At 37.8% G+C, this 14,358-nt stretch overlaps 2 protein-coding genes across 6 annotated transcripts in view; one reads left to right on the top strand and one right to left on the bottom strand.

The window, feature by feature from the left end:
* Nucleotides 1-698: 698 nt before the first annotated feature.
* On the top strand, nt 699-5,588 carry LOC104606736 (scarecrow-like protein 1). 3 transcript variants are annotated; one of them, XM_010272080.3, is made up of 3 exons: nt 699-1,608; nt 3,243-5,263; nt 5,546-5,588. In XM_010272080.3, exon 2 carries the CDS (start codon nt 3,634-3,636, stop codon nt 5,242-5,244), a length of 1,611 nt encoding a protein of 536 aa, XP_010270382.1. In that variant the 5' UTR covers nt 699-1,608; nt 3,243-3,633; the 3' UTR covers nt 5,245-5,263; nt 5,546-5,588. The 3 variants fall into 3 exon arrangements, with proteins under 3 accessions (XP_010270382.1, XP_010270383.1, XP_010270384.1); XM_010272081.3 differs by having other exon boundaries at nt 701-1,138; nt 1,526-1,608; nt 3,243-5,588; XM_010272082.3 differs by having other exon boundaries at nt 701-1,138; nt 3,243-5,588.
* Nucleotides 5,589-6,664: 1,076 nt separating this feature from the next.
* The window catches only part of LOC104606737 (Polynucleotidyl transferase, ribonuclease H-like superfamily protein), a 45,605-nt gene continuing 37,911 nt past the window's right edge, over nt 6,665-14,358 (bottom strand). For all 3 annotated transcript variants that reach the window (XM_010272083.3, XM_088887192.1, XM_010272084.3), the window contains 5 exons: nt 12,948-13,008; nt 12,512-12,779; nt 9,909-10,090; nt 9,489-9,784; nt 6,665-6,995 (listed from right to left, as the gene is read on the bottom strand). In XM_010272083.3, the coding sequence (XP_010270385.1) occupies nt 6,872-6,995; nt 9,489-9,784; nt 9,909-10,090; nt 12,512-12,779; nt 12,948-13,008 (931 nt within the window). In that variant the 3' untranslated portion in view covers nt 6,665-6,871. The remainder of the gene's footprint in view (nt 6,996-9,488; nt 9,785-9,908; nt 10,091-12,511; nt 12,780-12,947; nt 13,009-14,358) is intronic.

Below are 14,358 nucleotides of genomic sequence, written 5' to 3'. Positions count from 1 at the left end.
CAAGAAATGGTTGTTTGTTTGGAACTGTTTTTCGATAAAAAACAGTATTTCAAGCCATGCCTTGGAAATCGAGAAGGCATGGCTTGGAGCAACACTAAATTTAGCATTTTTTGGAACTACAACTTGTTACTGCCAACAAGGACATGAGGTGGCAGTGACATGAACATGATGTGACACTGGATAATAGATACCAATATGAAAACATTTACTGAAACATTGATATCAAGCAGAAAACATTAATATTGCTCTAGAAAATATCCTATCTAACAACAACTTTTCTAAACAAAAAAAAAACACCATCTTCTCAGAAAACCATACTTGCAATCCACACATCAATCACCAGCATCGATGCCAAACACACACTTAATTTGAAGTCCATTAACTTGTGTACTGGATAAGGTAGAGATGTCAACTGAGTTGGGATTAACAATAGACAACTTGGACTTGTTGTGTATTTCCAACTCATGCCATTCAGTGCAGAAGGCACTCGAGAATCAAGCGAGTTAGTGCACGACCTCACCACTGAAATTGACTTCATTACTCATCTGATTCTCTTTATCACAGGTTAGGTACAACCATACTTACCCACAATTGTCAAGGTTTCGTTTGCCATTTCACAGCCACAACCACAAGGAGTTGATACGCGGAAATATTTAATAAGCGATCATTGACTTTTTAATAAACAGTCATGATTCCCAGTTGAGAAAAATAGACAAAAAGAGCTCGCCATTGATGCTTGATGCAATGTGTTCGCACCATGTTTGTTTCCCGGATCCTTCATCCAAAGCCACACATATTTCCCCAACAAGACCCATCAGATGACACGGTCTGACTGACTGAACGGTTTGGATTTTGATACTGAAACAGTCAGCTGTTTCCAAGGTCACTTAACTTCTTTCAACCTGTAATTGTGCATACATCTGCTGTTGTTTGTTTATGTGCCATCAACAGCATCAGAGACGAGTGGGTATAAACGTGAAGACAATAGGGAGTTGATAACTTGGTGGGGAAAACTGGAAAAGACAAAGAGAAAAGTAAAACTAGGGGCAGAGGGTAAGGGGATGAATAAGGAACGCAGGAGATGGAAAAAGTGGGTTTGATTTGTGAAGCTCAGAAGGTTCTTTGAAAGGGATTGTTGGTGAGTTCTTTTCTTCATATACCCAGAAGATTGGGTTTTCCTGGAGTAGGCTCTTGGTTATGGGTTTTGGAAATTTGATCTGTTCAGATTCTTGAATTGGGTTCTGAGACTCTCCAACAAGGAACTCACAATTTTCTTTTCTTTTTATTCTTTTATATTTTCTTATAGCGTTTAAAGCGTGTGGTCTTTTGATTTCTTCATATTTGTTCTTCATCCGCCCATTGTTTTGCTCTTCATATGTGGTGTTGCCTTTTTTAACCACTCAAATCTGCAATTTTTTAATGTAAAAGGTTCCTTAAAGGTGCTTTCTTGCTTTAACTTTTTTGCTTATTCTTGTGATTCCATGGTCAAAACCCAAATTTTGTCTTCCCTCCGCCCATTTTTCAGGCTTTTCTTCCATCTGGGTATTTCACGTTTCGGGATTTGATTGCTGATACGATCTCGATCTTGATGTCTTCCTTCTGTACCAGGTAATCTACCATGGTTTTCTTGGATTAGCTTCAATATTTTCACTTTTTTGTTTCCCGTCTCGTGCTTGTAGCTTCTCCTCTCATTTTTCTTTTGTTGGGGAGAGGGGGCGTGTTTGGATCTATTCTTTTCAGATGCATCTGAAGGATCTAGATTGTTAATTTGACGTAATTCTACAAAATTCACATGATAATAAGTTTCTTTGCTTATTCCTAGATCGCTATGTTAGATATTGATTCACTTCTGAACAACTTTCGACTAATTTATTCCTTGGTAGCACCTTTCCTTTGAGCTTTTTACTTCTCTTTAACCTGCTTATTTCTTATAAACTTTGTTAGTTTTCCTTTATTTTACATCATTTTTTGTGGTATGTTTGTTGGCTTCAAGAGATCTTTTTTCCTCTATGTAAAAAGTCAGCTAGATCTAATTGGTTATTGCTTTCAGCTTCAATTTTCTTAGTTTTGGGCCACATAGCTACGCATGTTTCAACTTTCAAGAGAACATAATCAGTTAAAAAAAATCAGTGTATAATTTTAGAATAAATTTCATGCTTTTGGTAAATTAAGTAGAGCTTTGAATCTCAAGCGAATTTAATAGATGTCCATCTTGATGGCACTTGCTTGCTATATGAAAATTATGAGGTGTTCTTAGAGGCTATATTTGGATTTGTGATTGTCCTGTTTTGCATGCACAGAAAATAATATAAAATATACTGGTCTACATGAACCATTCTTGTGAAAATTTTTCCTCATTTGTCAAAAAGAGTCCCCTCACCTTCTATTGCCTTGATTTTTCATTACTAAATTGCATTCCATTCTCTCAAAGAAATTAGTGGATTAACAATGTTTTACCTGTTTGCATGATATCAAGAAGTAGCTTCTAAGGTTGTACAAGAACCTTGAAGAGGTATCCTGTAACAAAAGGAAAATCACAAAATTTAACCAGCCCACATCGTTTCTGCATTGTTTTACATGATTAAATTTGAACTCTCCATGTACTTGATCACACAATATAAACTTGTAAAATGTATGTATTTTAGAGTTGTGAATCTGGACATGCTATACAGTTTATATATGAAAACTTGTGGGTCTAGGAGCCATGTCCCAAATATCTTAAACCAAAATTTACAATGAAGATCAAAGGTCATAATCATGATAGAGAAGAAAATCCTATTCCAGTGCTGAAGTGGTGGTGATAATGAGAAACCTGTAGTGGCCAATTGACCATAGTGATTCTGGTTGGGGAACAATGGCAGAAGTACAATTGCACAAGAGGCAATAATTAAGGAAAGAGTTAAGTCCAAATCAGTCACAATTGCATGACGGATTTGAAGAAAAATGAAATTGAAAATGGAAAAAATAATCAAAACTTTCATTTGTTTTGGTCTTTTCATAATATAGGATTATACACGTGCCTAACAAATGCCATTTGATGTGGAGTGAAGAAATAACATACTACGGTTCCAGAGCATATTCCACTCAGCATCTAAAGAATATCTTTTCATCCTATACTTCCTTACCCATTGGCCATGTTTATGAACATCTGCAGTACTGATATTTCTATTAATGGTTTGCACATGCTGTTATAGTTTGCTGAACTAGCATTCTAACCCATCATTTCTTTTGTTTGAGTCCAGGCACCTTAGTGGCTCCAGAGGATTCTGGGACCATATATAACCATTTCTACAGACTTGCTGATATTTTAGCCAGCTTGAAGAAAAGAGGAGACCCATTTTGTTCTTTCTGCCCATTGGACTCAGATTCTTTATTCTACAAAAATCTTTCCCAATACTTGTGAGTGGTTTAAAGGGATGCATGTCTTTAGTTAGATATCAGATCCATTGCTACTTCATACAGCGAAGATAAACTCTACAAACTCGAAGGCAGAAGCAATAACTCCAGTTTATACCCTCAAACATTTAGTTCAGCCAAGCAAAAGTTCAAGTAGAACCCAGTTCCTATAGCTGTGAGAGTTATAACCAATCAAACTTCACCAGCTCTCCTAGAGAAGAATTTCTTGCTTCACAGATGGAGTTTCTCCGTCCTGCTAAGTCTGCCATTCCAGGAGCTATGTTCCGTCCTCAAGGTGGCTCTTCTTACCAGCTTATGACCACATCAAGTTCTTCTGTCAGTACACAGAACTCATTTAATTCCTCTTTCACATCCATGAGACATCCTGTTGCCTATCAATCTCATTCTTTGTCAGAATACTTAGATGAGCAGAGCCCAGACAATGGAACACTAGATTATGATGATGATAATGAGGTTAGGTTAAAGCTCCAAGAACTGGAAAGAACACTCCTCAATGATAATGATGCTGATGATTATGTGTTTGGTATGGACCAAAACATGGATATTGATTGTGAGTGGATTGAATCTATCAAGAATCTCGTACTCCCCAATTCACCAAAGGAATCTTCATCCTCAGACTCTAATATCAGTAGCTCCAGCAGCAGCAAGTTGACACCAGAGACCCCTACGATACCTCCTGTTTCCACCCCACACTCTTCTAGAATCCTAACCCCTAAACAGTTGCTTTTTGACTGTGCTGCTTCAATTTCAGAAGGCAACATGGAGGAAGCATCATCTATGATAACTGAGCTTCGGCAGATGGTCTCAATTCAAGGAGATCCTCCCCAGAGGATAGCAGCATATATGGTAGAAGGGCTTGCAGCCCGGATGGCTGCATCAGGAAAAGGATTATATAAGGCTCTGAAATGCAAGGAACCACCCTCTTCTGATCGGCTTTCAGCCATGCAAGTCCTCTTTGAAGTCTGCCCCTATTTTAAGTTTGGGGTCATGGCAGCCAATGCCGCAATAGCAGAAGCTGTCAAGGATGAATCGAGGGTCCACATTATTGATTTTGACATAAACCAAGGAAGCCAGTACATTCCACTGATACAAGCTCTTGCTACTCGACAAGGCAAGCCACCACACATTAAAATAACTGCAGTAGATGATCCGGAGTCTATACAACGCGCAGTTGGTGGCCTGATGATCATTGGACAGAGGCTTGAGAATCTTGCAGAGGCTCTTGGAATGCCTTTTGAATTCCAAGCATTAGCATCCAAAATTGCAGATGTTACCCCATCAATGTTGAATTGCCAGCCTAATGAGGCAGTCATTGTCAATTTTGCCTTCCAACTCCACCACATGCCTGATGAGAGTGTATCAACAGTAAACCAAAGGGATCAGCTCCTTCGCATGGTCAAGAGCTTGAATCCAAAGCTAGTGACAGTGGTTGAACAAGATATGAATGCCAACACTGCCCCATTCTTTACAAGGTTTGTTGAGGCATATAACTACTACTCAGCTGTATATGATTCACTTGATGCAACACTTCCAAGGGAGAGCCCAGACAGGATGAATGTTGAAAGACAGTGCCTTGCACGAGACATAGTCAACATCGTGGCATGCGAAGGCGAAGAGAGGGTAGAAAGATATGAGGTTGCAGGGAAATGGAGGGCAAGGATGATGATGACTGGCTTCACATCATGTCCTATGAGCACTTCTGTCAATGAGACAATCCAAAAACTACTGAAGCAATATTGTGATAGGTACTCAGTGAAGGAAGAGAAAGGGGCACTACTTTTTGGATGGGAGGAAAAATACTTGATCGTGTCTTCTGCATGGAGATGACCGGTTTTGATCATTTTAGGTATTTGTTGCAACGTCCAGCGCAAATACCTTACATTTCTTACTATAATCATATTATATTATCATTGTATATATATTATATATGCATCAGCATCACATCTATAAGCTAAGTTAGGTTAGAACTTGGGAGGAAATAATAAATATTTTCTTCTTTTTTCCCTTTTCTTTCCTTTTTTTCCTGTTTTTGTTGAAGACCTTGTAGAATGACCATAGATGCCAAACTAATTTAGTGCATTTGACAGCTAAATATATTATATCATGTTTGTTGCTTTATGTGTAACAGTTCAACTTCATGATGAGTTCAACCTTCCAACTTGTCTTCTCTATGTTTGACTATCCAAATTCAAGATGCCATCTGATTCCTGGAAGATGCATTAGACCTTTCAACTTTGATGGCCGCGTCGCAAAGGATAAGTCAAGACCCAAGTAGAATGAAATTCTGAGATAGTTGGGAACTTTGGAATTCAAATTTCAAATATGGATGGACATAAGAGAGTGGCACCATCTCCATTCTCCAGCATTAGAAATTATTCCATACTGCCTCCATCCGTGCATGCAATTAGAGCGCTCGAATTTCTGGTCCTGGATTTGTAACATCGCTAGCTTCAGGATACCACTGTGTTGAGTCTGTTGACTACGCGAATTGCAGACCCTACATAGTACGGCCAGCCGCCAGTGGACCTAACGTGCACCAACGCCACCAACCACTACCGACCAACTGAAGTCTGACCCAACAGTTGTAAATATGTAATACTCGATTTTAGCAAGAAAACTCAGTGCTTGAAAATTATTTCACTGCATCAGACGGCCATCCGCTCGATTTCAGGATCAATTTGGTTCACAGTCGAAATCTCTCAGATTTACCTTCCCCCTTCACCTGTTTGGTTTAGACAGAAATCGATATCAGATTTCATAAGATTTGCAGTCTCAAAGAGATTCTCATTTGATTTAGATAAAATTGCCTCTCATCTCCCCTCACCTCATTTGGTTTGGAGGGTTTTTAAGTCACTTGTTTTTGTCCAGTTGAAATGAGATTCTCGTTCCTAAAGGGAGAGGCCAGAATGGCCATTCCCTCAGATGGGGATGTCACCCAACCAAACTGCTGTGCTGAAATCAGATTGACCCATTCCAGACACCCTTCACTCTGTTCGCAAAAGAACCATGAATTAATATACCCTCCGGAGCAAATGAAGTGTATTGATCCAAATTATCTCCACCTAATTATTTAATTATTAAGCCAACAACGTCGGAGTAACGGAATGTAGAGTATCACGGTTCTTTGGGGATTATAGGTCCAACCTCTTCTGCCATGTTTTTAGAATTGGGTGCTAAATGCTAGTAAACGTGATCGTTCCTGATGGAATTCTGTATGGCCATGTTTTTAGAATATTGGAGACGCATCAACACAAAAAACAATTTCATCATTAGCACCGTAATCAATACATATTATCACCTCATGGGTAGCCTCAAATTGTGAGGACCCCATGCATCTGTTTTCTAATGGAATTAGCTGTTTGCATGATGAATAGAATAAACAATACTATGATACAAAGCATCTTCCCACATTAGAATAACCGAGCAAAGAATTCGAACTGTCCAAAAACGTCAATCAATGCTTGATACTTGCAAAACACAGAGCTACTTCAGCCTGGGCTTGGAGCTCTTCTAATACCTTTACAAATTTTTCGCGGCATGTTATGGACTCACTCTGTTCCACAAGCATTTTCCTCAACCTTCATGCCATGCACAAGCAATCAGCAGCAACATGTACAAGAATAATGGACAAAATGGAGATGAGTAAAAAGCAATTACATAACGAACTTCTATCTTATCTGCAATTGGCTCAACAAGCATGTTATGTCTTTTTTTTCATACAAAAATCATTACCAAACTACAAATCTTAAATGTAGTGGTTATGACTGTCAGGCTGTGACAGTCAACTTTCCTTAAGCCATGCTACTAAGTTCTGATATCATCTAAACACCAAATCATTTCTTACTACTTCAAACCATGTCCACCAACTGAGGGCTGACTCGTTGGTGTATTGGCTGGTATGTTCCAGCTTCAACGCGGAATCAAATCCTGCAACCAGCACTTTGGGGGGAAAAGGGGTGAAAGGGGAAGTTATTAATGGTGCAGGGCACCGAATATTCAACTTGTAACAGTTCATTTATTCCTAAGAGTGCTGTAAATGGTCTTCTCTGCATATGACCAAACCATGTCAGTTTATTCTCTCATTTTATTACTTATTGGAGCTACTACTAGGTTCCTTTGTATGACTTCATTTCTCTGACCCTGTCCTTTCTAGTTTTTCCACTCAACCATCTCAGCATTTGTTGTTCTGCTTCTGCTACACTTTTTCTTTGAAATGTTTCTTAGTTTCTCGATTGCCCAAAACTCTGCTCCATATAACACTGTTGGTCTTACAACCATTTTATAAGCTTTTCCTTTTGACTTTAAGTAGTACTCTCCTACCACATAACACTCCAGATCATAGTTTTCAAGGTGTCAAGGCAAGGCTAGGCGACTGGAGGGCGCCTTGTTGCCTAGTCAGGCACCTAGGTGTCGCCTAGGCAATGGTTTTTTTTATGTTAAAAACATAAATCCTAGGGTAGTTCCCTAGGTACCATAACCATATTTCATTAATAATTATTCATGATTTTCGGAAAAGTATAAATTTCATATTAAAGTATAGAAAATCAGCATATTCATGAGAAGAAAAGGAAGAAGAAAAATAAAATTCAAAAAATATAGGGGTTGAACCCTTATTTTTGTTATAGGAAAAGAAGAAAATAAAAGTATTGGTAGTAGTAGTAGTAGTATTAGTAGAAGAAGAAGAAGAAGAAGAAGAAGAAGAAGAAGAAGAAGAATATATGGAAGAGGAAAATGTGCTGATTAGATAAAATTTTAAGTTCTTCCTTATTGGTTCAGGTTTCTAAGTCTTTGAGGGTTCAATATAGCATTTAGCAATGTTTGTGTTGATTAACCCTAATAAATAAGAAAATAATAAAAATAAATTAGTATATAAACACACAAAATGATTATTTTAGTTTAATAATGTCTATTTTATAATTATAATCTCAAAAAAGAATGGATAAAAAAGTATTTTATAGTAGGAAGTAGAAAACTGCTTGGCAATTAGGCGAGGCGAACCTCAAAGGGCACCCTCTTGACAACTATGCTCCCGATGCACCTCTCCATTTTGCCCAATAATCCCATAAGATGGATAGCTTCCTAAGAAAGCATTGTGAAGCTAAATACAGATAGCGTCATGTGGTAATTATGGTCCATGCAGGGGAAAGGGATATTCCATGTTCAGTTTCTGCCTTTTTTCATGTAACACTTACTAATGTAGTGGTGGGAAGGTCATAGATTTACAGCTGGAGGAGCTTAGAACAATCAGGTACCTTTTAGAACACCTAGATACCAGTATAGGTTAGAATTTAGAAGTCTACAGAAATTTGGCCGCGCTTGGCTTCAAAAACCGATTTTAGATCAGATATCTATATCATATCCATGTACTGGGTCTTGGTAAATGGATTCAAACCCCCATTTCCTGTATCCAAATCTATGTCAGTATCTGCATGTGGGTATCATATTAAGGCAAACAATGGTGGTGATTCTTCACTGGAGGTAAAAATTATTGCATAAGCTATAGAACACCATGTTGGCTTTGATACTGGTGGAGTATTTTTAGAGATACCTAGAGGAGCATGTTTAATCATTTGGAGACGAGGCCTTGGTCAAGGAAAGAGGCTAGAAGATGTTCTAGTGAACCTAGAAGCTACCTATGAAGGAAGAAAGAATTCATATCTAGAAGTCTTATAGGGGAATGTCCAAGATTAAAGATCGTTATAAAGTTGTGTCTGTCAACTTTTTTGCAGCAATTCTTTTTCTTTTCCTTCTTTTAGGGTTAATAATTGAGTTCCTTCTTGTGGCAAACCCCCCATATGGTCATGATTACACTATAGGGAACTCGATTTTGTAGGGGATCAGGTTACACCAACCTGTCCCAATTGCCCAAAAAACCCAAGAATATCTTTGTATTGGTATGTGCTATGATGCTGTGAGCTGGAGAATAGTCTCAAAGTAGGGCATTCTTTTCAAGTCCCTCTTACCTAAGTCTAGTTTTAATTAACAATAAGAAAAATAAAAGGTAAAGCATGAAAAATATACAAGAAATGTGAAGCAGTAGAACCAATATGATAGGTATAACCAAAATTTACCTTTGGACAATTGATGTGTCTCCATGACCAGTACATACAATAAACATAGTATTAATAGGTAGCATATCATAGAGGCTTTGAATTCGAGAATCCATGCAAGTTAGTATGTCCTTCAGTTCAGAGGTCAGACTGCACTTGATGCCTTTCCTCTTTGTAGAGGTGTTATGACATGTAAGCAATGACATCATCTCTGCAATTTTTGCATTCAATTTCTCTGTGTCCTCTGCTTGTCCCTTTAAATAGGAATTCAACTCTGAAAATTGAGTCCAGATGAAGTGTACCTTATCATTCTTGACCTAAAATCACAAACAAAAACAGATTTAAAGAAATATTTCTCAATTGTTTCCACTTAAGCTACAAAGACAAACATTTCCAAGTAGATAATTTATATTGAAATTTGTATACAATTATAACATCAACCTCCTTTTTAGCCTTCAAAAGAGCTTCATCATCTGAACATATAGGAAATGAATGGCATGAACCAGCAGCATATCTTTTCACTATGGAAACATCATCAATAAAAGAACAAGTTTTGCCATTCTCACTCAAAACGGTAACCAGTTTCTTCCGCATGAATGTTGGAGGTGAACCATATTCAGGCCCTAATGCCAAAGCAAGAGTGACCAAGCAACACATTAGTAGATCTTCTACTACATGAGAAATTAGAACACAAATAACAAATTTAAGAAAATAGAAAAGGACTTCAGTTGCAGTTACAAGGACAAAGTTGGGCTTTTTTTATCAATAACAAAGGATTTAATTGATCAATAAAAAGAGTACAAAGGGAGGAGATAACCTCTCTTATCACCCCCAAACAAGAAAAAAAGAAAAACAGATTACAATTGAGCCCAAAACAAATTCCCCTATTCACCCCTTGCTTTGCTATCCCATCAGCAAGGGAGTTAGCACATCTCTTAACCCAAACCACTTAAAGAGAACAAAGTGGGTCATATTTTCTTTCTGCTTCAGAAGTTATGATACAAGACAAGCTATCTTGTATGAAAACTGACATGCTAGATCATATGATACAAGCACATGGCAATTTTTTTTCTTTGATTGGTAACTGTGAACTTTACTAATTGTAGTTCATACAAGCCTGCCAAGCAGCCCTCTGTTTAGACTAACAACTGCAATCTAACCCTCTCTTTGGCTGTTCATAGTTGATTTTACAACAGTCCCTACAAAAATTCACCTCTATTGACCCCATTCTTGGCTAATGAATTTGCCAATTAATTAGCTGCTCTATATACCCAAGAAACAGTGGTCATCATTCCCCTTTCCAAGCTTCTTATTTCGTTAAGTTCCAATACTGCCATGGTTCATTGTTGTTTCCTTTTAACCATCCTACTACCACCCTTCAACCCCCCCCCCCCTTTTATCAATAACAGTAAATTATATTAAAGGGTTGAGAAAATTACAGAATGAGGGAGCTAAACACTCATAACTCCCGAATACAGCCATGATACACCCAAAATATACAAGCAATTACAACAGAGCCCAAAAAATAGAGTTTCTGTTCACCCCTTGCCTAGCTAGACCATCCACCAATGAATTTGCACTTCTCTTTACCCATGTACATTGAACTTCAAGGCCCTTAGTCAGCCACTTAAATTTCCTCTTTTCATTGTTGTAATTTCAAAGCCTAGAGTTGTCCTCTTTTAGCCAGTTCACCACAATTTCAGAATCTCCTTCTATGATCAGTTTATTGATATTCATGTCTTTAGCCCTTTGTACCCCTTCAAGAGCTGCTAGTATCCCAGCCCTCAAGGAATCTCCCACCCCAATTGGACCAGAATACATGGCTAACAGGTTCCCTTTTTCATCTCTTATAACTCCCCCCATACCGGAGAGCCCTGGATTGCCCATACTGCTGCTAATCCTTAGGTCATGCAAGACTGTCTCAATGCCCTCAAGGAATCCCCATGTCCCATAGGTCTTGAATATATGGCAAGCATTGTCCACACACCATCTCTAAAAGTATATCCTATTGCCCAAGCTGCATCCATCAAACTGATGGTTCCCAGAGATCCATGATTACAGCCTATATGTAGGGGAGGATGCTAATAATTACCATACTTTAAGATTGTGATCCACAGAAGAGGGGGAAAATGTCCAGTGTCTTTACCCAATTGACCACTTCAATAGAAACATTTTCAATGAGAGCTTCCTTGTCCAGAGGATCGCAGCCCTTCTGCCCTAGTACTTCTCTATAAGGTTCTTCCCCTCTTCATTGGTGAAATAAGAAATGAAACTTTGAAGAGGCTCTTCACATCTGCAGGAGGGGTCTGCCTGCTACAGCTTTGAAGAGGCATTCAAAACTTCTCCCCCTTCCAGTGTATTAATCAAATTCAAAGCAAGAGGGGTTTTAACGTTCCTTAACCCCTCTTTGAAGAGGCTCTTTGAAAGCCAAAATCCTACAATATTGAAAAATTGGACAAGGTAACAAAATGATAGACAGATTTAGCTTTGTATGAGAAGATAGAGAATAAAGTAGAATAACATTCTTTCAAAGGGATATTCCCCAAGAACAAAGGAAGCAAACTTGAGATGGCTTTCAAGGAGAAGCTGCTTTTGCCCTTGCAGTTGAACAAGCATCATATTTGCATATGGTAGCCACTACATCATGTGATATATTGTCCTATTGCAGACATGACATAATTTTTGTGATAATGTTTAAGTTCTTCTTTTCTTTTCCACACAATTTTCATATACAAATTATATAATCAGAATGCACATCTATGCTTACCATGCATAGTGAATGTATTAGATTTGTAATCACACCTAACATTTTCCTGAACTAATTAGCAGTAGTGTTGGAAATTAAGTTTCCATGGCGAAGCAAGTAATCATTTTGTTTTCATATATGGTATTGCCATTTGTACATAAAAATAACTTTTCATCAGAATATAAAGAGGAAATGCAAGGAAATAGACACCTCTGCAGAACTCTAGTAGATTTTACAAGTTTAAACAGTGAAAAGATAGTTTAGTTCATGCTAATGCATACAAAATTAGATTGCCTACCATGTCTAATCTTTAAAAGTGCTAATTCCATTGCAGCTCTTGCATCTTCAACACTGTCATGCCCATTTCCTGAACCCTGTATTTCCCTGGAGAGGAACCTCCTGGCAAGAACTCGCAAAGCAGTCTTGAAATGTCCACCACGAGGGTGCTTGTATAACACCGCAGTATCAATCACCATATCATGAGAAATTTTCAGTGCCAACAGATCATTCTCCAAAGAGTGCCCAACAAGGATTGTTTCTTTGTAAACAAGCTTTAGTAACTCTTCCTTTTTTGGGGGGTTGGGGGGAGAGTGAGGGGAGGAAAAACTGTGAGTCATCATGAAAACAATATTGTTGCACTTTGAAGACAAAACATAAGCCTTATAACTGAGAAGGAAAAATATTTATTGCCAAACCCAAGTTTGACAAGAAATGAAGAGAGAATATTAAATAACCTGAATATCTTTAAGAGTTGTAGTCACTCCATCCAGCATCTCAGCAGTGATTCCACTGTATCTGCACAATCAAGAGAAAAATTAATTGCACAAAACATAATAATTAAAATTTTCCCCAAGAAAGTTAGAACCCCCTAATGTGAGAGAGTATTGCACAGAATTCTATTTCTCAGAAACTCAGACACATGGTGGGAATTGGCAGCAATGTTCCTGAGTTATCCATTACAGATTCCACAGGCAATGCTTGTACACAGTTTTTTTATTCCCATTACAAGAATAAGTGAAGTATGGCTAATGAAGAATTTAAAATAGGTTTCCCAAATTCCATGCCCAATGAAAACTATTTTAGACCATAACCACGATCAGCTATCTATCAGCCAGATCTTTTGCATTGAGAGTGATCCTAAAGGATCATTTAAGGCATGTTTACATCAGCATTGAAAGCTGAGGTCCTGTTGTCCATCCCATCTCCCTCATTAGGAATTTCATTCTCCTTTAAACATAACATTCTTCCAATGGATTCAACACTAGTGTAGCAAGTGCTATAGAGTGAAAAGGCTCATTAAGAGGAAGATCCGAAGATGTCCCTCTCAAGTTAGAATTCTGTATAAATAAGCAAGGAAACAATCATATTCTCCTTCACTTTAGGGTTTCCAAACAATGTGGGATCATTTATGCCCTCTTTGGGTTCAACTGGTGGCCCCTGAAGCCTCTTGAACATTTTTCAGGTTTGCCTATTGGTGGCCCTGATGGGAAAATTCATTATGAGATTATTGCTGGACCATGTGGAAGGAGGAAAGAATCAAATGTTTGAACTGCTTTTGTTAAGTTTGCAGTGGTTTAGCAAAGTCAGTTCATTGGTTATTGGTCCTGAGTTAGTTTAAAGGATTGAGGACCATTCATTATTCCTCTAGCTAACTACCATGCATCATGAAGATAATTAGTTCATATTTGTGTAGCTTTAATTGAAGATAATTAGTACATATACGCACCTAGAGTCCATAATTCCAAGCATTTACAAGAAAGAGATCAGGTAGGTATTGGATAGTATAACCATAGTAGTCTGTAATTTGGTTTGCCAGTACATCTAGTTATACAATTGCAGCTGTTTGCATAGATAAGAAACACAAAGTGCACTACATGGGCAGAAAATTTGCAAATAAGAAAAGTAAAGGGAAGCTCTTTTATTCTTATTTATTTGTTTGTTTGTTTGTTGATAATTAGAAAAGGTCTTTTATATCCCTATTTTTGTATTCTTCAGATAATACTAAGCAGTCCAAAGGACCATCATAACCCCAGCTTTTCCCTGTGTAATCGAGATTTTAAAAGTGCATGCTTTTTTTCAAAGAGGTAAAATTGTATTAATCAAAAAGGAAAGTAAACAAGTATATCACATTCACTGTACAAAAGT

This window comes from Nelumbo nucifera, chromosome 5 (assembly GCF_055504915.1).
Source record: "Nelumbo nucifera cultivar China Antique chromosome 5, China Antique-T2T, whole genome shotgun sequence".
Lineage (NCBI taxonomy): Eukaryota > Viridiplantae > Streptophyta > Magnoliopsida > Proteales > Nelumbonaceae > Nelumbo > Nelumbo nucifera.
The sequence above is the reverse complement of the archived record's forward strand: the minus strand, read 5'-3'. Positions and strand labels throughout refer to the sequence as shown.